Source organism: Tupaia chinensis, unplaced genomic scaffold (assembly GCF_000334495.1).
Source record: "Tupaia chinensis unplaced genomic scaffold, TupChi_1.0 Scaffold000388_1, whole genome shotgun sequence".
Lineage (NCBI taxonomy): Eukaryota > Metazoa > Chordata > Mammalia > Scandentia > Tupaiidae > Tupaia > Tupaia belangeri.
Window position 1 is genome coordinate 3,223,917 of NW_006159890.1, and position 26,934 is coordinate 3,250,850.

General features: G+C 35.9%; 1 protein-coding gene across 3 annotated transcripts in view; it reads left to right on the forward strand.

Moving 5' to 3' along the window:
* Positions 1 to 26,934, forward strand: part of LRRCC1 (leucine rich repeat and coiled-coil centrosomal protein 1) — a 38,694-nt gene that overhangs the window by 5,733 nt on the left and 6,027 nt on the right. For 2 of the 3 annotated variants that reach the window (XM_006153851.2, XM_006153852.2), the window contains exons 2-17: positions 2,400 to 2,605; positions 2,912 to 2,977; positions 5,066 to 5,233; positions 6,056 to 6,231; positions 6,326 to 6,532; positions 9,896 to 10,095; positions 10,875 to 11,022; positions 12,774 to 12,922; positions 16,126 to 16,330; positions 17,298 to 17,437; positions 19,284 to 19,485; positions 22,890 to 23,075; positions 23,828 to 24,002; positions 24,862 to 25,025; positions 25,704 to 25,912; positions 26,005 to 26,142. In XM_006153851.2, coding sequence (XP_006153913.1) covers positions 2,400 to 2,605; positions 2,912 to 2,977; positions 5,066 to 5,233; positions 6,056 to 6,231; positions 6,326 to 6,532; positions 9,896 to 10,095; positions 10,875 to 11,022; positions 12,774 to 12,922; positions 16,126 to 16,330; positions 17,298 to 17,437; positions 19,284 to 19,485; positions 22,890 to 23,075; positions 23,828 to 24,002; positions 24,862 to 25,025; positions 25,704 to 25,912; positions 26,005 to 26,142 — 2,739 coding nt within the window. The remainder of the gene's footprint in view (positions 1 to 2,399; positions 2,606 to 2,911; positions 2,978 to 5,065; positions 5,234 to 6,055; positions 6,232 to 6,325; positions 6,533 to 9,895; positions 10,096 to 10,874; positions 11,023 to 12,773; positions 12,923 to 16,125; positions 16,331 to 17,297; positions 17,438 to 19,283; positions 19,486 to 22,889; positions 23,076 to 23,827; positions 24,003 to 24,861; positions 25,026 to 25,703; positions 25,913 to 26,004; positions 26,143 to 26,934) is intronic. The other variant, XM_006153853.3, reaches the window with a different exon arrangement.

A 26,934-nucleotide genomic window follows, 5' to 3' on the forward strand; every position in this document is an offset into this window, starting at 1 on the left:
CTTCAGCCAAGCCGAGGCGCGGAGCTGCGTTCCCAAGACCCACTCAGACCGGCTCTGATTTCCGAGTACTGTACTTCGCCAGGACGGCCCTCGCTAAAGGCCGACTAGAGCGAGCCCTCATTCTTTCCCCACCCTTTGATTTCTGCCCAGCTCTGTACTGCTCTGCCCACCCTGGAAGTCGTCGGCGACCTGGTTCTCCACCAACCTCTTTGACCACTCTTGGTTTCTTCTGTCCGTTCTCCTTTATTGTTGGTTATTCCCTGCTTGCCATTTAATGGTTGATCATCCTGTGCTCTCTCTAGTTTCTTTAGTTCTCTTACCCTGAAAAAGAGTAAGATCGTCCACGATCGTCTTTGGCTGCTGTAGAACGAGCGTTTCTGCTCCTCACTGGCTTTGTCCCAGCCCTCTTACCCCCATTCTAACTTCTCCTTTACCGGGTTCTGCAATACATAGATACGCATATACCTTCTGAAAGCACTATACATGCATCGTGCACGCTTTTCCTCCCTTATACAGTGCAGACTAGTGCTTGGCCTGTGAGACTCTCGGCTCTGCATTCCTGATAGGTCCCTGCCTAGATTTTTAGCCTCAGTGCTTAACCCTTTTCCAGTTAACACTTTGTAGCTTGCCAAGCTGAACTGCAGGCACTTCCATAGTAGGTTTCTCTGTGCCTTTCCTTATGCTGTTTCTTGATAGAGTGTCCCCGTCTAGGTGACCCTTGCTACTTACTGATAACTCAGCATCTCGTTCTGGATTCTATCTAAAATTTGCCAGATAATTCCAGGAAGATGTTTTTCAAAAGAATATTTACATTTAGGGACCTGCAGATGACATAATGGTTACGTCACTTGATTCCCACATAGTCGACCACTGTTGAATCCCCAGACCTGGCGACTTAAACTCACTTTAGGTGCGTGCACGTGGATGCCCAAAATCCTGAGAGGAAGAATATTTACATCTATACAGAGGTTCCTGAAGACATTCGTGGAAAATTAATATTATGAAAAAATTATTCTTGAATTTCAAAAGTTATTTTATACCAAAATCTCTTACTTTATTCTATTTTCCCACAAGCTTTTGGAAGTTTCTTGTTTGATAATATATAAATAATATTTATTGAGTGCCATCTTTGTGTGCATGTGATGTATGTTATCACTAATCTTCTTAGGAAGTGGTGTTTCTCATTTTACAAGCAGTGAACCTGAGACTCAGAGAATCTAAATTATTGGCCCAACCTTATGCTGAGGAGCAATTAAGTATGGATTCAAACCAATTTCTGTATAATTTTAATATCAGATCTTCCTACTGTTCTTTTTTTGTGTGTTATCTACACTATGTTAATTTTATAAACAAATGTGGCAGAACATAAATGACTATCAATAGGAGCATGTGTTGATAGCATAAGGTGTGACACTAAATAAGAACTCAGTACATGACAGAAGCCAAATAATTGGAAAATTCTTCAAACTGTCATATTTATAGGCAGCTAGTTTGGAATTTGCAGATATTTCCCTCTTGCCAAAGTGAGGCTTTCTACAACTTTTTGGGAGCTGCTGCAGAACCTGCAACAGTTAGATGCATTTGACATTTTGTGTTCCATCCATCCTGCAACTCTTTAAGCACACTGTAGTGTGTGGTCCTGGAAGTATTATTTTCAGGAGAGCTTCCTTATAAATAGTAATTGGAGGAGTGAAGAGATGAGTTCTATTTATTTAGAAGAGGTGCATTCTAACTTTCAACAAGGAAACAGTAGGACTTTTTGGCTAGATATAGCAGTAACTAGTGGTTTCTTTTAAAATACACTACACTCTAGATTGAATAGCCATTGTACACAGGTGAGGAAAATAATCCAGCATGAGATCTGGATTTGTATCTGGGCTCTGTTAACATAATAACTGCAAGAAAGTAGGCAAGTTACTTAATTTTCATTAACTTGAGTGTCATTTATGTTGATTACTGCTTAGAGCTCTTGGGAGAATTAAGCAAGCTAAAAGGTTAAGTCATTTGTTCTAGGAATAGCAAAAAGTGCAAGGATGCATATTTAAACCTGAAGTACTAGGATCCAGTGCCTTCACAGTTATTGGTAGGCAGTCCTGCCTTCACTGTGCGCTGATGGCTTCGTAGGAACAAAGCAGCCAGAAATGCCGAGAGTCCCTTGCCTCCCTTTCGGTGGTTTCTTGTTTCTGTAAATGGTCTGAAATACTGCTTTGTATGGTAAAAGCACTGTCTTTTATAAGACATTTCAAAGCCCACCACAAAAAGAAAGTATTTAATTTTAGATGTAATAGAACGATATATGAATATATGTTGTCTGTTTGCCATTTGGTTATTTTTACTTATTTGGTTATGTTTTTTACATCAATTTTTTACTTTTTTAAATATTTTTCTTTCTTTCATAGCATCTCTGAGTTATCTCTAGATTCAACCCTTCATACCATCAATCTTCATTGCAATAACATCTCCAAGATCAAAGCTATTGATCATATTTGGAATTTACGACACTTAGATCTATCTTCTAATCAAATAAGTCAAATCGAAGGGCTAAGCACCCTGACAAAATTATGCACTTTAAATCTGTCCTGCAACTTGATCACAAGAGTAGAAGGTTTGTAAATGATTTTTGTTTTAATACTTTGCATAAAGAACATGATTAAAGTCCCATTTTTCTTCTCAAAAGAATGGAATAAATATATCAAACTTTTGAAAACTGACCCTAAAACTTTGTTACACAAAATGTTTTCTTCAAAAAGTATCTCTTTTTACCACCAGATTTTCAGTAAAATTGGTACCAGTTTTGGATTTGCTCCCAGGAGTCTGAAATCACACTATAGTGCTGTATCTCTCTAATTGATTCCTTCTTTAAATCCTATAAAAGCTTTGTTTTATTTCATTTCGCTTTATTTTATTTTAGGACTCGAAGCACTAATTAATCTGACTCGCTTAAATTTATCTTATAACCACATAAATGATCTTAGTGGTAAGTAGATATTGATTATATTTTCTGTAATGGTGAATGTCTGCCACATGATGAGCTAGACTTAGCTCAGCATGTTGAAAAATTCTGAATAATAATCCGTTTTATTAAGCAGAAATCTCATTTTGGAAATACTTCATTTATAATTCTCTTGTTGCTGCAAAAGCCACAGCTGAGTTAAAAATAGGAATAAGAACTAGGGTGATTTGTAGCAGAAAAAGAGTTTGATGAGAAAGATTTAGATGACGGGAATAATCTTTTATTATTATTTTTTAATATTGAGGAATTATCTTTTAATGTTAGGTAGTTAATCAGCACAGTATTATATCATGAAATAGTTCCAGTAGAACTTGCTACGGTTCTACCGAAACACTCTGATGTGCTGTGTGATATGCACCCAATGGCCAGATGTAGCTATGGAACCCTTGAAATGTGCTCTTCAGGACTGAATTTGTCATTTTATTTCATTTTAATTCAATTTTAAGTTTTAATTTGAATATTAAAAGCCATATGTAATGTTGTCTACCATGTCGAATGGTGTACATGAGCAACATTCTAAAGCCTGTTGCAAATTAAGAAACAAATAAAAGCATGTCTAGCAGAAAAAATTTAAATTTTTACTTTTTTTTTTTTTTTTTGCCATAGAGTTCATGTGCCTGAGAGAGATGGGAAAAGTAAGAAATCACCCCCTAAGTGGGATAGCCACACTTCAGTTTCTTCTCCTCTATTCTCCTCTTGGGACCTTGGGCACACACGCACAAATGCCTTACAGTTTTTCAAGCCATCAGGTCCAGGATTGGAATGGTGCAGTTTGCCATGAGGATCCAGCTGTCCTAACCTACTATATGACCTGGCAGGCCCAAATAGCTAAAGTATCTTTTTATTTTTATTTAACTGTATTTATTTATTTATTTATTTTTAATTTGGCCAATGTGGGACAGAGTGAGAGAGGCAGAGGGAAAGTGAGAAAGCAAGCTGCCAAATCCAGGATTTGAACACCAGTTGGCCATGTGGGGGTCCAGCACCCTCAACCACCATGCTACCTGCTACCTGCTGGCCCCTAGCTAAAGTATCTTAACTAATAAAATGCTGATGTGGTTATAGAGCAACTAAAGCTTACTTACATTTGCTAGTGGAATTTAAAATCATACAACCACTGAAGCAAAGAGTTTGATACTTTCTTATGAAGGTAAATATAAATTTACATATAATTATACAATTCTGCTCCTAGATATTTGCCCTAGAAAAAGTAAAACATGGGACTGGAAGGTGAAGCAGTGGTTAAGGGCACTGGACTCCCACATGGCCAACCACTGTTCAAGTCCCAGACCTGGTAGCTTGCTTTCTTACTTTCCCTCTTTTTCTCTCTCACTCTGTCTCTCTGGTCAAATTAAAAAGTAAGCAAATAAAAATAAATAAAGTTAAATAAAATAATTCTTTACCACAACATTTTTTTTAAAAAGAACAAGTAAAACACATGTCCATGCAAAGATCTATATATAAATGTTCATATGATCGCATTACTTTTTATTTGGTCATGTTTGTATGATTATTCATAATCTCAAAAAATTTGAATCAACCCATATGGCCACCATCTGGCAAATGGATAAGCCGATTGTGATAGATCCCTATAATAATACTTGGAAATAAAAATGAACAGTGACACATGCAGAAACACAAGTAAATCTGAAAAGAATTATACTTAGTGAAAGGTGCTGAACACAAAAGGCAGCACTGTAAGGTTCCATTTGGTGTACAGGACGTTCTGACAAAGACAAAGCTGTAGGGACAGAAATCAGATTCTTGGTTATTAGGAGCTGGAGATGGAGAGACACAGTCACTTATATTGGAATCAGAAGGAAGCCTTTGAGGTTATCATGGTTTGATTTCATTTTAAAGAGAACCAGAGCCCAGAAATTTCATAGACTCTGAGGCCTCAAATAGATGCTAAACCTGTGATTCTTCAAAATGACAGTGGACATTATTGCTTCTTCATTGAATGTAGGTGTTCACAGCAAGATCTTAACAATGTTGCTACTTTGCTTCTCAAAATATGACTCACATGACAAAAGAGTTCTTTTCCTCTTGCAGGGTTCATGCCCCTTCATGGAATTAAGCATAAACTTAGGTATATTGACCTACATAGTAATTGTATAGATAGTATCCATCACTTACTTCAGTGTATGGTGGGATTGCACTTCCTGACTAATCTTATTTTGGAGAAAGATGGAGAGGATAATCCTATCTGTCATGCACCAGGTATGAACGATTTAATATTTTTGTAACAGCTAATAGTCAAAGCTCCTTTATTTCCTGAAATTGGTGGTTCTAACTTTTTACTTCAGCCTTAATTTTTGTATAATTTTTTTAAAAACATAGTTACAGTAAATTAGTTTATTAAGACAAACTAAATTGTGGTTAGAGAAACACAGGATGAACAGGTCAGTAATTCTATTTAAGAAGTTTTAGATTTGATAAGTGGGTGCTTCAAAATTATACATTGAGATATTGTCATAGTCTAGTACTGTGCAGCCTTAAGAGAATAATACAGAATTTCTTCATGTGTCTCAGCTGCAGTGGCTCAGACAGTAGGGCAGTGCTTTTGCCACATGGGAGGCCCAGGTGCACATCTCGGGTTGACTTGAATACACTGGGCTCACTCGTGATCCTAGCCTCACTAGGAAAATTTTGGTGATTTAGTGGTCATCTGCATGGTGTTGATTTATGGACTTATGTTCATTTATGTTATTTATGTTTACACTAATAATATTTAAAACAAAGTTTAACTTTTTTCCCCAGAATGAATTGCTGCTGGTTTCATGCATCTATAATGTAAAGGAATTTTTTCAGAGATGACTTTAACTTTCTGACTTTAATCAGGAGGAGGACTTGGGAGGAGTGGAGAGAGTGTTTTGTTTCTTCAGTGATTACATCCTGGTGATGCTGAATACAAAACATTTATTACCAGTTTATTAGTTGCTTTCTAGAGCTAATTTTTTCATTCAGTTGATATATCTGATAGCTCTAGAAGTAAACTTTTTGCAATATTTACATTTTTATTTTAAATTATTTGTTTCCAAGGGTACAGAGCAATTATTCTCCAGACATTGCCACAGCTTAGGATCTTAGACTGCAAGAACATATTTGGCGAACCAGTAAACTTGACAGAAATAAATTCATCACACCTACAGTGCTTAGAAGGTCTTTTGGATAATTTAGCTTCTTCTGATTCTCCCCTCAATATAAGTGAGGATGAGGTATAGTACTGGTTTTTTATTTTCTCATGTAAAAGATACTTTCACATTTTAATTAGTAAACGAATACAAATGAAAAGGTCTCTCTGTGTCACAGATCATTGATAGTATGCCAGTGGCAGCGCCGCCCATCGATGAGTTGGCCCCCTTGGAGCAGTTCGGGAGTATGCCAGCAGATCATGATTTGACATCTTTTGTATCCGTGTGTCCAACTGAGCCAGAGAAAATTAATCATGAAGATGATATTCAGAATGAAATGAAACTTCAGAAACTAGATGATCAAATTTTACAGCTTCTCAGTGATGTAACTAGTTTTCTTACTTTCTAAAGCAGTATGTGTTTGAAGAAAAAATAGTTTAAAAAATGTAAAGCGAGGGGCCGGCAGGTGGCATGGTTGTTAAGGGTTTTGGACTCCCACATAGTTGAACACAATTGAAGTCCTGGACCTGGCGACTTGCTTTCTTGTTCCCTCCCCCCCTCAATTTTTCCCTCTTTGGTCAAATTGAAAGAAAGAAAGAGAGAGAGAGTGAGAAGGAAGGCTGGGAGGGAGGGAGGAAAGGAAGGAAGAAAGAATATAAAATGACCAGAAACAGTCTGTATTCATACATCGTGTGTGTGTTTTTCTTTACAGAAATGGGGGTTCAATTGTAGTAGTGGTAGAAAATGGTAACATACATTTTTCTCTCATTTTCCCTGTGGTCTTCCTTTACGTCTTCATTTTGTAGTTTCTTTGTCTTATTCTGTGATTTTTCACACTGCTTCCATCCCACCCACCTTTTATTTCATCTTTGAGCATGCTAAGAACTCTCTGGATTCAGCATTTATTAACATAAAGAGTATGTGAGTTTTGGCCTCTACTGTTTCTTTGGCTGTTTAGTGGTCAAAACCACTTACGAAACTTTTAGCTGAGCAACAAGTTAATGTACATAGTTCCTGCTTCAATTTCAGTTTCCAGCTTTCCTGATCTGTTCATCCTTTTTCACCCTCACTGTTAATTATCTGGTTTTTAAAATCAGTGTACTGTGTGAACTGTTTACAGTTACCATTATTTACTGTTATTTGCATCTCTGCAGTTCACTCCAGTGTGCCTGCTCTGATCCACAGTAATGGTGGTTTCCTTTGGCATCACGGATGCAATGGATTATTAGTTTGCCTTTTACCTAGGTGTTGGATAAAAAGATACTAGTACAGGTTGAATATTCTTTTTTAAAAAAATTTTTAAATTTAACTTTATTTGCTTATTTCAGAGTGGCAGAGTGAGAGAGAGAAAGAGAGAAAGCAAGCTGCCAAATCTGGGATTCAGACCACAGTTGGCCATGTGGGAGTCCAGTGCCCTTAACCACCACGCTACCTGTTGGTCCCCAGGTTGAATATTCTTAATCCAATATAGAGAATACTCCAAAACCAAAAACTTTTTGAGCACTAACATGATACCACAAGTAGAAAATTCCACAGCCAATTTCATGTGACAGGTCACAGTCAAATCATGGCTATACAAAAATATTATGTAAGATTACCTAAAGGCAGTGTGTATAGGATCTATATGAATGTAAATAAATGCATGTTTAGATTTTGGTAACATCATCAAGAAATCTTTATTATGTATACATAGTATTCCAAAGTCCAAAATACTTCTGTTCCTAAGCATATTGGATAAGAGGTACTCAACCTGTGTAGGCCAGAGAAGCTATTAATCGAATGTGAGTTTGACCTAGAAATTTGTAACTAAATTGTAATTCTCATTTTTTTTCCCCTCAAAATGGAGATAGGGAAGAAGTGGAAAATGCTTATGGAGTGGCTATAGTTCAGTGATTTTTAATCCTGAACTATTGTTAATAGTTAAATAAGATGTCTGTCTTTGCTGTGTGAGGGTGAATAGGCTAGTAAAGGTTCCATGTAGACGTCCGTAGAGTTTTCAGTTTGACTCACATAGGTAGATGTAACACCCGTGACAAGAATGCTGGCCTGCACATTCTTCAGCATCATTGGTACCCTGTGACTGACTGAACTTGTAGACTCCTGCATTTCTTCAGTTTCATCTTCCATCTTCTCTAATGGCTATCTCTTCTACCAATGTCAGAACTTAGATTTAAGCTAAATATCTTAAATTTGAAGTGAATTTTTAGCCTCATTTAGGCTTTTCTCATTTCATTCTCATGAGAACCCAATCGAGTAGGTAAATATATTATTGTCTTTGTTACATAGAAAAGAAACTTGGGAGTTTTAATCATTTATCTAAGCACACTTATTAGTAAAACAGAATTGAACTTCACATTGGGACCAGCAGTTAGGGTAATGGCTATGTGGCTAGACTCCCATGTAGTCCCTTGTTATCTATATTGTCACAATTTCCTGAGGCTCATTACATTTTATCAACTTTCGTTTCTCTATATTCTTTATGTTGACTGATTATTTTTTTTTCTTTTTTTGGAGAGGTTTTTTTTTTTTTTGCTATAGGGCATGTGTGTTCGCCAGACAGAGAGAGAGAGAGACAGAGAGACAGAAAGCGAGAAATCACCCCCCAGAGGGGATGGCCATGCCACAGCCCCTTCTCCTCCATTCTCCTCTTGGGATCTTGTGCACACAAGCACACACAAGTGCCCGGCGTGAGTTTAAGCCACCGGGTCTGGGATGCGAACAGCAGTCGACTATGTGGGAGTCCAGCAACATAGCCATTACACTAACTGCTGGTCCCTATGTTGACTGATTTTCACTGAACTGTCTTCTAGTTCACACATTGTTTCTTTATTGTCTCATTTTTTCTGTTAACTTCAGCTAATCAGTTTTTAATTTAGACATTGTATTTTCAGTTGTGGGATTTCCTTTGTTTGTAGTTGCTATTTGTGAACTGAGTTTTCTTATCCTTTTGTATATGTTAGGCATTTTTTAAAAAATCTCATTTGAGCATAGTTAAGATCACTAATTTAAAGTTCCTGTCCATTTACTCAGACATTTGGGTCATGTTCAGTTTGGTCTTCACTGAAGTAATTTTCATGGTTCTTTCTACAAAAAATAATTTTGAAGTGCGTTCTAGACATGGCAAATATGTTGGAGAGACTCTAGATTCTGTTACAGTCCTCCAAAGAGCATTGACACCTTTGTGCTATTAAGCATTTAACTTGGTTTGGCTAAAACTGTAATTCTATAATGTTCTCAGCAGATTGAATTTGATTTTTTATATCCCTTAGTGGGCTACTCAAAGTCTACCTCGTACCCTGTGGTTCTTCAGGTGTAAGTTTGTGTTTTTTCTTTTCAGAGGTTTATTTAGACTCTGCCTGCATGATGCTGATTGTAAAACATTCTCATACATTCTATGGCTAAAAACTGTAAAAACAGGAGCTCCCCATTCTGGCTCATTTTTTCCAAATAACAGCTCCCCTCTACAATAATCTAACTTTTGTTTACTGTCCAAGATTTTTAGATTTGTTTGTTTTCTTCTTTTGTTTGTATCTTTCCCATTGCTTATCATTGCTATTTGTGGGAGCATCAACCCAGTAAACCTTGCTCGTATCAAAAACTGAATTCCCGGTTTTTAATTTCAAACACATCTAATTAATAAACCCCTAATCTTACAAAAGCTGGTAATATTTTATAAAATTTTCAAATGCCAATCTTTTTTATACTGAATTGAACTTTTAATAAACTTTTATTGTTATTTTTATTCTAGACTTCTAATTCTTTAGTAGATAATAATGTTCCCGAGAAAGACCTCAGACCAAAAAGAGACACAGATGTAACTTCTGAAAGTGACTTTGGAAACAGAAAAGAATGTAATAGAAGAGTTCCTCGGAGATCCAGAATCCCGTATTATGCCAAAACTATTCAAACTATTAAGCACCACAGTAAAAATACCAACCCTTTTGTAAGGTACTTCTTTTAGTTTCAGAAATTGAAATAAGGAGGATAGAAGTTAAAGCTATCTCATGGTGATACTTATTACTAAGGTCAAAGATGTAACTTTTCAGCTTTGTTGGCTCAGGTTTGCTTGGTACATTCACAAATATTTATATTGAGATTCCTTCTCTGAGTCATTGCCTACGTTGTTAAATTAATGTATAAAGCTTAAATTCCACTGTTTGTTTCTTTTTAAAAGTCTTGGGGCCGGCCGTCAGGTGGCGTGGTTAAGGGCACTGGACTCCCACAGGGCCGGCTACTGTTTGAGTCCTGGACCTAGTGGCTTGTTTCTCACTTTCTCTCTCTCTCTCTCTCTCTCTCGTTCTCACTCTTGCTCTCCCTCTCTGGTTAAATTAAAATAAGCAAATAAATAAATAAAATAATTCTTTTTAAAAAGTCTTGACATTCTCATTAATCAACAAACCCATTATCAGATTCATGTAGCACTTTGTCCAAGTTACTGTTATTTTGTTTAATAAATAACCTTTTTTACATGTTGGCTCATGTGTGTATGTGCCCAAAATTCCGAGAGGATAATGTAGGAAAAGGGTTGCAGTGTGCCATCTACCTTGAGGACAATTTCTCACTTTCTCTTTCTTACACTCTCTCTCTCGGGCAAGTGCACACACCCTATAGCAAAAAATTTATAAATATATAAATAACATTTTTTTAAAAAACTGTTGTACATGACTACAAGTATTACTGTTTGAAGAAAGTAGTATAAACATGAATTTATGTTTTATTTGTTGCAGTTGTAATCGTAAAATGAAACAGCCTTACCTTAAAGAATTATATGTAAGTACATCTTTAGCAAGCTGTAATGTATTACCAGAATCAGAAGTGCAGAAGACCGAAATCATTAAAGCAGACAGAAGTGGCTCAGAAGACAACACTTACCGGGTATGACTTGGGATTAAGAAAAACTGAGGGGCTGGCTGGTTGCGTGCTAGTTAAGGGTGCTGGACTCCCACATGACCAACTGCAGTTCTAGTCCTGGCCTGGCAACTTGCTTTCTCACCCCTCTCTGGTCAAATTAGAATAAATAAATAAAGTTAAAAATAAAGTAATTCTTAAGAGGAAAACTGAGTATGAATATTCTCTGTTTTAAATTCAAGGTCCCAGAAAAACTGCATGTTTTTATGACAAAAAGTACATTGTAATTTTACTAGAATTATGAAAATGGGTTTTCCTTATTTGATTGTATGATATTACTATTTTTGTAATTTTTAAAGGAATGGAAATTACATATTTAAGATTAAGTTTAGTTGAAATTATTTATGCTCGTAGACAGAGAAACAGTTCTGAGTCTTTATATTTTTAATTTCCTAAAGTAGTGGTTCCTTGGATTTTTGAATGTCAGAACTTTTTAAATATCTATGGAAATCTAAAAGCATTGTCCAGAAAGAAATCTAATTTGACACACACATACAAAGTGTATAAAACGTCAGGGTTTTCATGGATCCTCCTGAAACTCAGTTTTAGACCCGTGGATCCCAGATTAAGAGATACTGAGGACTTTAAAATTCTTAAATATTTGCCTTAACAATTCTCATGTTGTCAAGAATTTGATATACATGTTGACTTGTTATTTTACATTTTAATTAATTTGCCTTTGTTATACTTGCTAAAATAGTGTTTATTCTTTTGATCGAATTGTGTACTGTTCTTCCAATAATAGAATTGCCTTTTAAAATTTTTCACACTAGGACCAGCAGGTGGCATAACAGTTATGTCACTGGACTCACATGTTGCTGATGATGGTTTGAGTTCCAGACTGGGCAGCTTAAAACACGCTAGGCATGTGTTCATGCATGCCCAAAATCCCAAGGGGAAAATGGAGGAGAAGGGATTGCAGTGTGGCCATCCCCACTAGGGGATGACTTCTCACTTTCTGTCTCTGTCTCTCTCTCCAGCGAGTACATGTGCCCTATAGAAAAAAATCTCTCTTAGAAACAAAAATTTCATTTTGTTTCTCTTAGAAACAAAAATTTTCATGACACTGGTTTCTTCCTCTTAGTCTCAGTTAGGTTTTTATTGTCCATCCCATCTTCTATTTTATGTTTTTTTTTTCTTTTTCTTTTTTTTTCTTTTTTGGAGAGGCTTTTTTGCTATAGGGTGCATGCGCTTGCCAGACAGACAGAGAGAGACAGAGAGACAGAAAGCGAGAAATCACCCCCCAAGGGGAATGGCCATGCCGCAATCCCTTCTCCTCCATTCTCCTCTCGGGATCTTGGGCACGCACGTACACACGCCCTGCGTGAGTTTAAGCCACCAGGTCTGGGACTCGAACCGCGGTCAACTATGTGGGAGTCCAGCAACATAGCCATTATGCTAACTGTTGGTCCCTTTTTTATGTTTTTTTATTGCATTCTTTAACACAGGTCTGTCTTACTCTATTCTGTAAAAATATGAAATTTTCTAAATGCTCAGTATTGAGAAAAATAGCAATTATGATTATCACAGTAATTATGATAGCAACTGACCTTTGCTGAGAGGTTTTTATGTGGCAAGCACTGCGCTGCACTGTTCTGTATACTCGTATTAATTCTAACCACAGCTCTTTGAAGTAGGTACTATTATTCTCTTATTATATATAAGAAAATTGAGAATTTAGGTAGTTTTTCTAAGTATGTAACATTGTTTTCTTTCAGTCTCTTGTTGAACAGCTAGACCAAGAGAGAGAAAAGAGATGGAAAGCTGAACAAGCGGAAAAGAAACTTATGGATTATATTGATGAACTACATAAGCGTACGAGTGAAAGACAAGATGTTCATAGCTTGGCTCTACTTACCACAGACAGGTAAGGGAAACTTATGTAAACCTAAAGATAACTCACAGCCTAAAGAATATTGAGCTTGGAACTATTGAAAGACTACCTTAGTCTAAACTTAGTCTACTGACTGTACTGTGATCAAAGCAGCATAAGTGATTTTAGTTTGAGTGACCTGATTTTATTAGAAGATGTAATGCTTTTTAAGCTTCTTACATAAATGATGAATTCTGGGAATACTTCTCTGGGAGGTGTCAGACAGGTAAGTATTGTAAATAAAGAACAGCAAAAGCAGTAATTAGCAGTTTTTTGCTTTGAACTTTGTGGGTCATATGTGATCTCTTGTTACATACTTTTCTTCCACTGTGAACTTTGGTATCAGATAGCCTGGATTTCTATTATTTTGATTTTTATTGTCCATTCCATCTTCAATTTTATGTTTTTATTGCATTCTTTAACAAAAGTCTATCTTACTCTGTTCTGTAAAGATATGAAATAATTTTCTAAAACGAAATTTTTTTTTTCCTATACCACAATCCTTACTCCTCCATTCTCCTCTCAGGATTTTAGGTGCACACAAATGCGTGCCCATACACATATACACATGCCCGGCATGAATTTTAAGCCGCCCTGTCCGGGACTCAAACTGCAGTTCTTCACATGGAGTCCAGTGCCTTAACCACTGTGCCATCCTCTAGCCCCTCTAAATAATTATTTCTAAAGGTTTACTTTTCCTCAAATAGTTACAACTCTTTTTTTAGTAAAATTCTCATTTTTTCTTCTCTTATCCTTGAGTGAATACTAGGTTTCAAGACATGGTATTTGCCAATCAATAGGGTTTGGGAGTTGCTCATGGTTCATTTTGTCGATTATAGAGGAGGTAATTCTCCTTCTGTCATCTAATTTTATAGTAAGTTAATACAGCAGCTCCCAGCCCAATTTCCAGCTTCTTTTATGCATTTAATTGATAACATTTTATGATACTGACTTGATATATGACTTGCTTCTCTTGTATGTGGTATCTAGTGTATAAGAAAAATTGTAATACCCAACATGTCTGCTATAAAAACCTCTGTAATTGTGCAAACTGTCATGCACTATGTTAAGACCAGTTCTTACACCACCACCCCACCATTTCCTGCCTCATTTATGTTTTGGTAATTCCTGTCTGTGAAAAGAAAAACTGATGAAGGAACAGGATGGATAAATTAACAGTGCTTTGAGTATCTCAGAAAAAGACTTGCTTACAATAGGTGCCTAGGTAACTAACATACAATGACAGATTTATAGAGACTTGTGACCCAGTCATAGAGACAGTGAAAGAGAAGATATAATGTCCTTTTTTCAGAATGAAAGGGCTTCATGAGACAAAATTAAGTGTTCTAGGAGTTTTAATTTTAATTCAGTTCCATTTGCTATAAAGTCTTCCCAGATGTTGTCATTGTGTTGTCTTTTGTTTTTAGTTGTTTGTGGATGAACTTTTGCTTTCTCTATATTGTAGATATTACTCAATAGAATAATAAAGGAAGTTCCACCTGGGACTACAAGCCAGATCCTATTTAAATTGGAAGGCTTTAGGCAGACTTCACCTTTATCCTAGGTTTGAGAGAAAAATGTGAAACAAGTTAAATTTAACAGTGTTTAATTGAGCAAGACATAGGCTCTAGAACTGGGCAGCATTTCTGGGACTAAAGTTGATTCAGAATGCTTTGCTTAACCACGTGCACAGGCCAGATTTATAGCCAGAGAAATGGAAGTGACATACAAACCAAGGAAGTGACATGCAAAACCAATCTATCTGATTGACTTTAGTTGACATTTGTCTTACATTTATATGTTCTAGTCATTTGGCAGCCTGTGGTTGCCCAAATCTTTGCTGCTATGATTAGCTGAAGCTTAGTTGCTATTGATAGAATACCAGAGAATACTTTTAAATTAGGTTACAGCTTAATATATCAATCTAGGTTGTAGGTCAGTATGGAGACTGAATTGGTGAAGTATAATTTTATGACTTGACTAAAACATTGCTTGCTGATTTTTTTGTAAACTTTGTTATCTAGTTGTAAGGATATGTGTCCTGTCTTGAGATATGGATAGGTTCATGTACCTACCATTTGAACAGAATACTAACCTGTTTCCAGGCTTTAAGTTTTAAGCAAATTTCCTTATTAATTCAAAACTGCTTTTCTTGAAATTACCAGCTGAACTTGCTATTGAAAATAGTTAGATTATTTAAGAAATTGTGTGATCAATAAAAAGTAGGGGGGAAAGGAATGGAAGACAACTGTAGACACCAGAGACAGTGTGAGAAGAGGGTGGGAAAGGGCACAGGGTCAGACATGGGGGGTAAATATATTTATACACACATACATATATGTGAAACTAGAAATGGAAAATTATCCATGATAACATACATGATTAAGCCACTGTGCAATATATTCTGGATGGGAAACCACTTTTTGTATGCTGTGACGATGATTAGGGGATGAATGTACATTAATTTAAAAAGTTTCAAGAAAAAAAATAGTCGAGTTTTCATTTTAATCAAAGGATTCTAACTAATATAAAGCAGGATCAAGTTTGCCTCCAGATTGTCATTCATGTAGCCCTTCTATCACATGCTTTATAAGTGCATCCATGCCTGCTTCCTCTAATATTGATAGGTAGAAGCATCTTGAAGTCAGAGACTATGTCTTTTTTGACATTTGACTTGCTCGCTTGTAAGTCCACATCTAACATAATACCTGGAACAAATTAGGTACTTAGTAAAGTTTTGCTATTAAATCATAAATTTTCCATAAAATTTTATTAATTTATGTAGATTCTTTTTCTTTTGGATGCAAAGTTGATTTGAGGAATAGAAGAAAGGAATCTGATACTGTTTTTCAGCTTTTTTTTTTTTTTACTGTAATTAGAGTTTGTAACATCAAAACATCTCTATCAACTTTCTTTTTTCTTTTTTGAGTTTTTGCTATAGGACATGGACACTTGCCAGAGATAGAGAGGAAAAGTGAAAAATTACCCCCTGGGGGATGGCCACAGTCCTTTCTCATCCATTCTCCTCTCAGGATTTTGGGCACCCATGCGTATGTGCCCAGAATATTTTCCAAGCTGCCAAGATCTGTAACTGCACACTCAGCTATGTGTGATCCAGCTACCCTTCCCACCATGCTACCTGGCTGGCTCTCTACTGTCAGCTTTAACATCGATGTAATTTTATCATTTCTCTTTAGGCTAAAAGAAATTATTCTTAGAGAGAGAAGTTCCAAAACTCAACTCGAAATTATGGTTCACAGACTTCAAAATGAAATAAAAAAACTAACTATCGAATTAATTAAAGCAAGAGATCAACAAGATGATCACCTTAGACACTTACGAACCCTGGAAAAAGCACTAGAAAAATTGGAGAGACAAAAAAGGCAGCAGCAGGCAGCACAGGTATTTCTCTTATTTTAATGTATGAGTGACATGGGTTAACGTAAATTCAAAGCTTCCGTACTAGCACAGACTATCACATAGTAAACCTAAAAGTAAACCTAAAAGATACTAGTCTATATGCAAAAGTTAAATTAGTATTGGGGCAACTAGTGGTATGATTAAGGCAGCTGGATCTTACATGACTAACTGCATGGTTTAAGTCCTTATCCAGGTAGCTTGCAAAACACGCCAGATGCATGCATGTTCTTGCCCAAAATCTTGAAAAGAGGAAGAGGTGGAGGAGAAGGGATTGCAGCATGAAGACAATTCCCTGTCGGAGCGTGCTTTTCACTTTCCCTCTCTCTCTGTCTCTCTCCAGCAAGGCAGATGCGTTCTTTGACAACATTTTTAAAACAATTAAATTATTGTTAATTGAAACATAATAATCATGTAGCCTGTGAAATTATTAAGGCCACTAGCACTTACACAAAGCAATTACAAGAGCTGGTAGAAATGATGCAGGCAGTTTCGCTTGTATTCTAGAAAGTTAGTTTTAAAAGTCCGTAGGTGAAACAGAAACTTCATTTTCATACCTTATAAGTGGAAATTATAATTAACATCTGTGATACAAGCAAGCAATAGTTAATGTTTATATGATGTTTCCAAGGCTATATTTTTGTGTAATTTTAGTATTGTTAATTTAATGAACTTAGTTGCTAGGTCCTGTCTTCTATAAGGTACTTTTCTTATGGGACCTGGCATTAAAATAGAAGATAATTACCTAAATATTGTAATTATGTGTATGGAGCCAGCAGGTGGCATGGTGGTTAGTGCATGGGGCTCCCACATGGCCAACCGTGGTTCAAGTCCCGATCCTGGTGGCTTGCTTTCTCTCTTTCTCTCTCTCTCTTCCTTCTCTGGTCAAATTAAATAAAGTTAAATAAAGTACTTCTTTTTAAAAAATTGTAATTGTGTGTATTTCACTCAGATAAGACTTATCCAAGAGGTGGAGCTTAAAGCTTCAGCTGCTGATAGAGAAATAAACTTACTGAGGACTTCTCTTCATCAAGAAAAGGAACAAGTGCAACAACTTCATGAACTTATTGCATTGAAAGAGCAAGAACACAGGTAAATGAAAAATATACCAGGAAAACATTGACATCTAAAAATAGAAAAAGAAAGGTGCTGATCTCCAATATTTAAAGACACTTAAGGAACCTTGGTAAAATTCAAAAGAATTAGCTCATTGATACACAGTCACACAGAAAATATTTTAGACTTTGCAGACCACACCTAACCTTGCCTTTATGGCATAAAAGTAGCCATAGATAATAATAAACAAATAAGTATGGCTTTTTTAAATAAAAGTTTACTTAAAAGGAAAAGTTATCAGCACGAAATTGCAGCTTGCCTACTCCTGCTTTATGGAGCTTATAATAATAGAAAATTTTTCAACTAGTTATCTACTTAACTGCCCTACCAGTTGAATTGTATGACTACCATGGGTTAATTATATTTATTCCCACCTGGGTTTTTTTTGTTTTTTATTTGTACTTACATAAGTTTTGAATGCCTGAAATAATTTCAATGCCATTGCGGAAAATGCCATTGTGTAGGAGGGATAGTTACATAAGATTAGGGGAAATGATTATAAAAATCTAGAATTTTTGTATTTAATTTCCTTTTCAGATGTCTTTTAAGTTTTTATTCAAGTTTAATGAAACCAAACTGGGACCAGCAGCTGGATTATGTCGCTGGATTCCCATGTAGCTGACCACGGTTTGTCAGCTTAAAACTCATGCTGGGCATGTGTGAGTGTGTACCCAAAATCCCGAGAGAAGGGACTATGGTGTGGCCATTCCCTCTAGGGAGTGATTTCTCACTTTCTATCACTCTGTCTTTCTGGTGAGTACATACACCCTTTAGCAAAATCTCTCTTTAAAGAAAAAGAAACCAAAACTAATAAATGGATTTTTGCATTTTAAGTTTGGATTTATGCAAGAAAAATAGTAGAGAACTCTAAAATACGAACTCATATTTAAATTAAAAAGTGGCTCTACTTCAAAAGGTAAATAGGGTGCATTTGATAGCACATTGCCAACACAACTAGCCCCACATGGGAAGGTCCAGGGTTTGCATCCAGGGGCTTTCCTGAACATACCAGGCACACATACCTACAGCCATAACCTGGCTGCGTAAGGCTGGCAGTGGATCACAGATCAAAGACTCTATTGGGGAAACCTGTGTATCTTTCTGTTTGTCTGTCTTTCTGTCTCTCTCTGAAAAAAAGAAAGATTCATCAATAAATTCACACTCTGGGACCAGTGGATGTACTTAATTTTTTATATATTTTTTGCCAGAGGGGTAAAAGACAAAGCACCCGTTATGGGGAATGGCCACACCACAATCCCATTTTTCTCTGTCCTGTTGGGTTTGGGGGCATGTTTCTCAAGCTGCCAGGTCCAGGACTCGAATCACAGGGTTGGCCATGTAGTATCTGGATGCCTTAACCACCAGGCCACAGAGCTGGCCCTAGGAGACTTTCTGTTAATCAACCACCAGTGCCAATCAGATTGCATTCATCAGTTGTTAAAGATTCAACTGAAGTAGGAGATACAGTGAAGCAGAGCTTACACAAAGACACGTAGAGAAGCTGAGAAATGGTAGAATGATTCTGAACTGTCCCAGTGAATTAGGATTTGACATATTCCTATTATGCCTGTCACCACTGAATACATAGTCAAATAAAACTCATTCTTCCTGAATCTAGCTGTGCCGAATGTGTTTGAAAAGGAGGAACTGATTTTTTTATTGGGTCATCAGAAAAGTCATGACCAATTTTTCTTTGCAAAAATGCGTCCTGACTTTCCAACAACACAATACGAGAGCTATTTTAAAACTCTTAAAATTTGTCTTTTCAAGTAAATATCATCCTTTGATTTTTAACTGTTTTTTGTTTGTTTTTTCATTCCAGGAAAGATCTTGAAACAAGGGAGTTTTTTAGTGAAGCTGAGTTCCAGGATGCCTTAGCTAAAGAAATAGCCAAAGAAGAGAGAAAGCATGAACAGGAAATAAAAGAATACCAAGAGAAAATTGAAGTATTAAACCAACAGTATATGGATTTAGAAAATGAATTCCGTATTGCTCTAACGGTTGAAGCCAAAAGGTTTAAAAATGTAAGAATTGGCATCTAACTCTTAATTGAAAGCAGAATCAGCAAGATGTGATTTGATGAGAGGACTATGTTTTAAATTTCTAGTGCCTTACATATTGGCTGTATGGTCCTAAGCAGATACATGAATTCTTTTTTTTTAAGAATGTGTTTAATTTTATTTATCATTGTTATTATCATTATTATTTAATTTGCTAGGGCACATGTACTCACCAGGGAGAGAGAGAGTGAGAGAGAAGAAAGAGAGAAGAAAAGTAAGAAAGCAAGCTGCAAGGTCCATGACTCAAATTGCAGTCAGTTATGTGGGGAGTCCAGCGTCTTAACCACCAGCAGGTGACCCCAGTTACATGAATTCTTACAGCCTTAGTTTTGTCACATAAGTAATAGCTACTCTTCATTGCAATTATAAAAACAAAGATTATAAATAGTGAAGTAAAGAGAGCCCTGGAATAGGAATTTGGGAACCTGATTTTTTATTACTATAGAGCACAACTTGATAGTACTAAAAGCCATAGGCCAAAAATGGCCCACTGCATGCTTTTTTAAGTAAAGTTTTACTGGGACAGAACTATACTCATTGGTTTACATGTTATCTTTGGATGCTTTTGTGTTAAAAAAGCAGAGTAGAGGTCTTAAAACAGACCGTTTGGTCTGGCCCGTGAAGCCCAACAGTTTGCTGTCTGACTCTTTATAAAAGAAAGTTTGGCAACCTCTACTATAGAAGAACTGTCTTGCTATCAAAGCTGGTCTACCCATATGCACAGATCCCATTTCTTCTTGTCTACTCAAGAGTATGGCTTCAGCCCATCTCTCTTGCTCTCTTACCATTAGTTTTTCCAGCTGTGTTGGATCATTCCTTTCAGGGAAAAAACATGATTTCTCTCAAGAAAACTTTTTTTTTTAACCTTTTTTCGTTAATTGCCAGAGAATATTTGCAATTAAAAGAGACATTGAGAGGGACCAGCAGTTAGCGTAATGGCTATGTTGCTGGACTCCCACATAGTCAACCACGGTTCAAGCCCCGGATCTGGTGGCTTAAACTCACGCCGGGTGCGTGTGCGTGCGTGCGTGCGTGCCCAAGATCCTTAGAGGAGAATGGAGGAGAAGAGATTGCAGCGTGGCCATCCCCCCGGTGGGTGATTTCTCGCTTTCTGTCTCTCTGTCTCTCTCTGTCTGGCGAGCTCACGCGCCCTATAGCAAAAACCTCTCCAAAAAGAAAAAAAAAAAAAAAAGAGAGACAGAGAGGAAAAAAAAAAGAAAAGCAAAAACCTCCCAAAAAAAAAAAAAAAAAAAAAAGAGAGAGACAGAGAGGAAAAAAAAAAATAAACATAGCCAAATACTTGTTCTTCTTTTTCTCCATCCTGTCAGGATTCATTCAATGTGTTTTTCAAGCTGCAAGGACCAAGTTTCAGACAACTGGTGGCCATGTGGGATCTGGTCCCTCTGCACAGAGCTACCACTGCACTAGAGGTCCAGCCCTGGGTATCCTCTTTGGCTACCACATTGTTTCTCTACTTCTGTTTACAGCAGACCTCAAAAATGTGTATTTGCTTTCTGTGGCTTTTCTACTTCAACAGTCCTTCCTTCTCTTAATGGCAGCTCCATCCTTCTATGTGCTGAGGCCAAATTAGAGTCACTGTTGACTTCTCTTTCTCTAGCTCTCAATATCTGGTGATTATATTTAAGAAATCCTGTCACTCTTATTTAAAAAATGTATGTGGCCATTTCTTAGCACCTCTATTACTGCCATCATGGTGTAAGTCACACCACACCGTCTCTCATCTGCATTATTTTAATAGCTTTCTAATTGGTCTTCTTGCTTCCACCCTTATCCTTCCCTTTCATGTTAAATGCAGCAGCTCTGATGTTCTTTTTCAAAAAACATTTTAAATAGAGAGCCATGACATTTGTGGGACACAAAAATGATTTATTACCTATTAATGATAACATGTATAATATTCTCAACTGTACTGGTCAGAGAAATATTTTATGTTAGGTAAATTCTCTTTACAAGCCAAATGATGTATAGTGATTGAATGTTTAAAAAAAAAATAAAGATAAAAAATAATAATGATAAACTGAAAAAATAATTAAAAGTTATTTGATGATGATGATGATGTGAATAGTAATATCTTTGCCTTCACTGATATGCATGGTAATCATGCTGGAAAGAAAAATGTTATACATGATAAAGATATGTGATTAAATGTAATACAAAAAATTTTTTTAATAATTTTTTTAAGTATTTAGTTTTATTTCTTATTGTTTTTTATTTTAATTCACTAGAGAGAGAAGAAAAGTGAGAAAGCAAGCCCCCAAGTCTGAGACTCAAACCACATGTGGGAGTCCAGCACCTTAACCACCACACTACTTGCTAGCCCAAATTTAAGTTGAATCACTTGAATGACATGACTCCTTAGAGATCCATGTCTTGTTCTATTTGGAGTACTATTGAAATTCATCCTAATGTAACCCTCTGATTGCATCACTTACAATCCTCCCTTTTACTTATGCCATTCCAGTGACACCAGCCTCCTTGCCATTCTTCTGCCATTCCTGGCACATTTCTTCCTAGGACTTTTTTTCCTCACATATTTGTATAACTTATTTCCTTACCTCCATTTTTCTTACCTCCATATTTCAAGCCATTGCTGCAGGAGTGACTTAAGTGATTTCGCCATTTGCAATTGAGTCTGTATCTCCTAATTCCTGACATTCCTCCAGTCTTTTTTGCCCTAGAATATAATAGCATTTAATGGGATGTTTCATTTACTGTGTTTATTGTTGTATTATTGGTCCTTCCCTAAACCTTACAGAGCCAAACATTTTAGTCCTTGTCGTTTACCAATGCATTCCAATACCTAGAACAATGTCTGGCAATGTTTGTGGAATTAAAAAACTATGGTTATAGATCTGATACTTAGCTCCCTGAGTCACTTTGGGCAAATGTTTAACCAGCCTGGGTCTCTTTCATCATCTGGAAGTTGGTGGATTGAAAAAAATTATCTCTGGGAACCAGCAGCTAGCGCAATGGCTATGTCACTGGACTCCCATGTAGTAGACCGTGGTTTGAGTTCCAGACCTGGTGTCTTAAACTCACACCAGACATGTTTGCGTGCGTGCCTGTGTGCTCAAGATATCAAGAGGAGAATGGAGGAAAAGGGATTGCGGTGTGGCCATTCCCCCTGGGGGGTGATTTCTCGCTTTCTGTCTCTCTGTCTCTCTCTGTCTGTCTGGCGAGCGCACGCGCCCTATAGTGAAAAACCTCTCCAAAAAAAAAATTACCTCTGAATTTTAATCTTTTGCTAAAACTCTGAATCTAAATATGAACATGTAAACTGTTTCTAGAAGCAAATATTTTCTAATTACTTGGAGAACTGCTGTTTATAATGCAATTTTGAAATACAGGTTAAAGATGGTTTTGAAAGTGTTGCAACTGAGTTAGCGAAGAGTAAACATGCTCTTGTTTGGGCCCAACGAAAAGAAAATGAGTCTTCTTCTTTAATTAAAGATCTTACCTGTATGGTGAAGGAACAAAAATCAAAACTCGCAGAAGTTTCCAAATTGAAACAGGAAACAGCAGCAAATTTACAGGTAAGATTTGTAAATTATATTTTCTTTTTCATTTTTTTATATCATTTTCACAAGTGTGTGTTAAGAATTTTAGAAAGTATACAAAATGAACTTCTAAATGATACTAATATATTGTGATGAGGTTGAGAAGTAAAACAGCTAAGGAGATTAAATTTATTATTTCACAGATTTGTTTACATTAACATAGTAAAATAAGCTATAGTTAATTTTAAGAAACATGTTTGTTTTTTAGGAACCAATTGTACAGTGACACAACAAAAATTGTAAAGGTGATAGTCAAATAGTTACAGTTTGGGAAATAACACTCAGATTCATGATATTAATTTTGTGGTGGTGGTAGTTGTGCTGATGGCTTTTAAATATCTTAGCTATGATAATGTTTACATTAATGTCTTTATTGTTGAATCAGTTTTAAATAAATGCTGTTTTGCCCAAGATAACTTAATTCTGGATAGTGACTTTCATAGACTATTGATAGAAATGTTTCATGCAAAAACTTGAGTATTTATAGGTAAAGTTGCTTTATACGATTATAGAATACATTTTAGAATATTTGAAGGAATAGCAGCTTAAAATTTGATTTTTTAAGTCATGATACACACTTATCTTTAGTTAATAAAATTAAAACTTGATATAAAACTTGGCAGTATTTTGTACTTGCTTAAATAATACTCTAATAAAAAAATAGACAATAAAGAAGCTCTTTAATATAATAGTTTTCTTTTTTTCTTCTTTTTTTGGGATGGCTACAGAATCAAATCAACACTCTTGAAATTTTGATTGAAGATGACAAACAGAAGAGTATTCAAATAGAACTTCTCAAGCAAGAAAAAGTTCAACTTATTTCTGAGCTAGCAGCCAAGGAATCACTAATTTTTGGTTTAAGGACAGAAAGAAAAGTATGGGGACAGGAGCTGGCACAACAGGGTAAAACACTCAGATTTTTAGAGGGAAAATAGCCATTGTTACCAAACAGAAATGTGGTCATCCGAGAGAAGAGGAAGGGATAAACTGCCTAGAGAGCCAAGAGAGCCGACATGTTAGTTTGCCAGCTAAATAGAAAGAATCCTCTCAGGAAACAGGAAGTTGTTCATTATGCCAGAAAGGAAGTTAGAAGCTGGTTTATTTGTTTGCACTCTTCCCAGGATAATTTGGTCACTTTCCTGAACTATATATACTTTTACAATGTTGTAACTAAACAACTTGTTAAAAATAATTCTTATACAGTGGTTTTAAATTATTTGTACAGAATATACCATTTGATATTTTCTTCAGATATTTATGATGTTTATACTGTAGGGCATAGAAAATGTAAAATAGTGTATGAATGAAAACCGCTTTAGGTTTAGGTAAACTGTCAGGCTTATTCTTTTTCCAGTCATTAGACAGCCAAGGATATATGTTATTTTGTGTCATTTGTAGATACATTAAAAATCAGGAATAGCTAGCTGTTGATCTTAATAGAGCATTGCTCATTTATTTTTTCTCCGTAAGAATTTTTAATATGATTTCATTTGTTTGAATGCCATGAGTTATACATTGTACATATAAGATCCTTGTTCTGGCTTTATCCATGGCTTTCGGTCTTTAAGTAACCACAGGTGGTTCGAAGAGCTTTTTGTTTTCTTTCCCTTTCTTCATCTATACTATTTATTAGATGCTTTGTGTCTTTCCAGTTTGTTTTTTTTTTTAATTTACTATATTATGCATTGTTAAATTACATTTTTATTAAATACAGTAATTCCCAATTTATTAAAGTTTGTAACTGATGTTGTTTCTTTCTTAGGATCTTCTCTAGCCCAAAATCGTGGAAAATTAGAGGCCCAAATTGAAAGTTTATGTAGAGAGAATGAATCTCTGCGAAAGGCAAATGAAAGTGATAGTGATGCATTAAGAATAAAGTGCAAAATAATAGAGGACCAAACTGAAACCATTAGGAAATTAAAAGATGTGAGTCGATGGGGCCAGCAAGTGGCATGGTGGTTAAGGTGGCTGGATTCCCATATAGCTGACTATGGTTTGAGTTCCAGACCCAGTGACTTGAAAAGTCACACCAGGCACATGTGCATGCATGTGTATGTGCATGCCCAAAATCCCAAGAAGAGAATGGAGGAGAAAAGATTGTGATTTAGCCATTCTGCCTGGGGGGTGATTTAACTCTTTACCTCTCTCTGTCTTTTTCTGTCTCCTCTCCAGAGAGCACACACTCCTTATGGCAAAACAACAACAAAAAAGACATAAGTTGATATTTTTGGAAAAGAAGGGATGGTAGATTTGAAAATCTGTTGCAAATCTAAAAAACATTTGTTCAGTGATTCTCAGCTGTTGTAGAACTCAGGACAGACTATCATGTATTTTCTTTTATAATATTTGCCATTTGCTCTCAGAAGTGCAGAATGATATTCACTTAAAACTAATAATTTTATTTCAAATGTTTATGGAGAATTTTATTATGGCCTTTGAAATAACTAGAAATACTCTGTATCAGTGAAAGGGCTTAGAGTCACAAGAAAATTAATATTTGAGTTTAAAGTCCTTTCAAAGGATAATGTAAACTATATCTAATGAACCATAATATGAACCATTCAATTTTAATAAAAATAAAGTGCTGGTTTTTTTTCCTTGAAGTGTTTACAAGAAAAAGAAGAAAAAATTAAAACATTGCAAGAAAAGATTACTGACGTAGAAAAATGTACTCAAGAACAACTTGATGAAAAGTCTTCGCAACTGGATAATGTACTTGAGAAATTGGAAAGGCACAACGAAAGAAAAGAAAAACTAAAGCAACAATTGAAAGTGAAGGAATTAGAACTTGAAGAAATTAGAAAAGCTTACAGGTATTTTGTAGTATTTCTCATTGAGAAAGAAAATATGGCATAATCATTTCATATATGCAATTTTCTTTTTAAATTACATCTTTTCATATTAGTACACTTAATCAGAAGTGGCATGATAAAGGAGAACTTCTGTGTCATCTTGAAACACAAGTAAAAGAAGCAAAAGAAAAATTTGAAAACAAGGAAAGGAAACTTAAAGCAGAACGAGACAAAAGCATTGAACTGCAAAAGTAAGCATTAAGTCCTAAAAGATATAGTATCTCTTTAAATATTAACACTGAATTGGAATGGGTAAAATATGTATAAAGAAAGAGGGGCTAAAAACATATAGGAAATAGTTATTTGCCAGTAGCTTTATTTCCATTAAATCTATAAAATGAGGACAATAGTTCCTACCTCAAATATTAGACAAGAGGTTGAAATTTTATACATTTGTATGTCTATGTTGAATATGTATGGCTTATGTGAATTGCACAGTTCTTACCACTATCCGGTAATTGCTGGATGAGTATTTCCTTTTTTTCACTGTCACTATTGTTTTAAAATTCTTTGAGAGCTAGTCCATGGCCTTGGTTAAGGTGGCTAGATACCACATTGTTGGACATGGGGTTCAAGTTCAAGACTCAGCCAACTGCAAAAACCCACCAGATGCATGTGCACGCATGCCCAAAACTCTGGGGAGAAGGGAATGGAGAAGAGGGATTGCAGCACAGCCATATCCCATGGGGTGTCTTTTTTCACTTTCCCTCTCTGTCTGTCTGTCTGTCTGTCTCTCTCTCTCTCTGCCTCTTGCAGATAAATATGCCCTCTAGCAAACTAAAAAACAACGAACTTTGAAGGTAGTAAGTGATAGCAAAGTATCTTCAAAAATTCATAGACATGCATGTTAACACAAAGAAAAAAAAACTATACATGGATCTTTGGTTTTTCGCACCTAAATAAACTCCTACCCTTTTTTTTTTTTTTTTTTTTTTTGAGGGGTTTTTAGCTAAGGGGCGCTTGCGCTCGCCAGAAAGAGATAG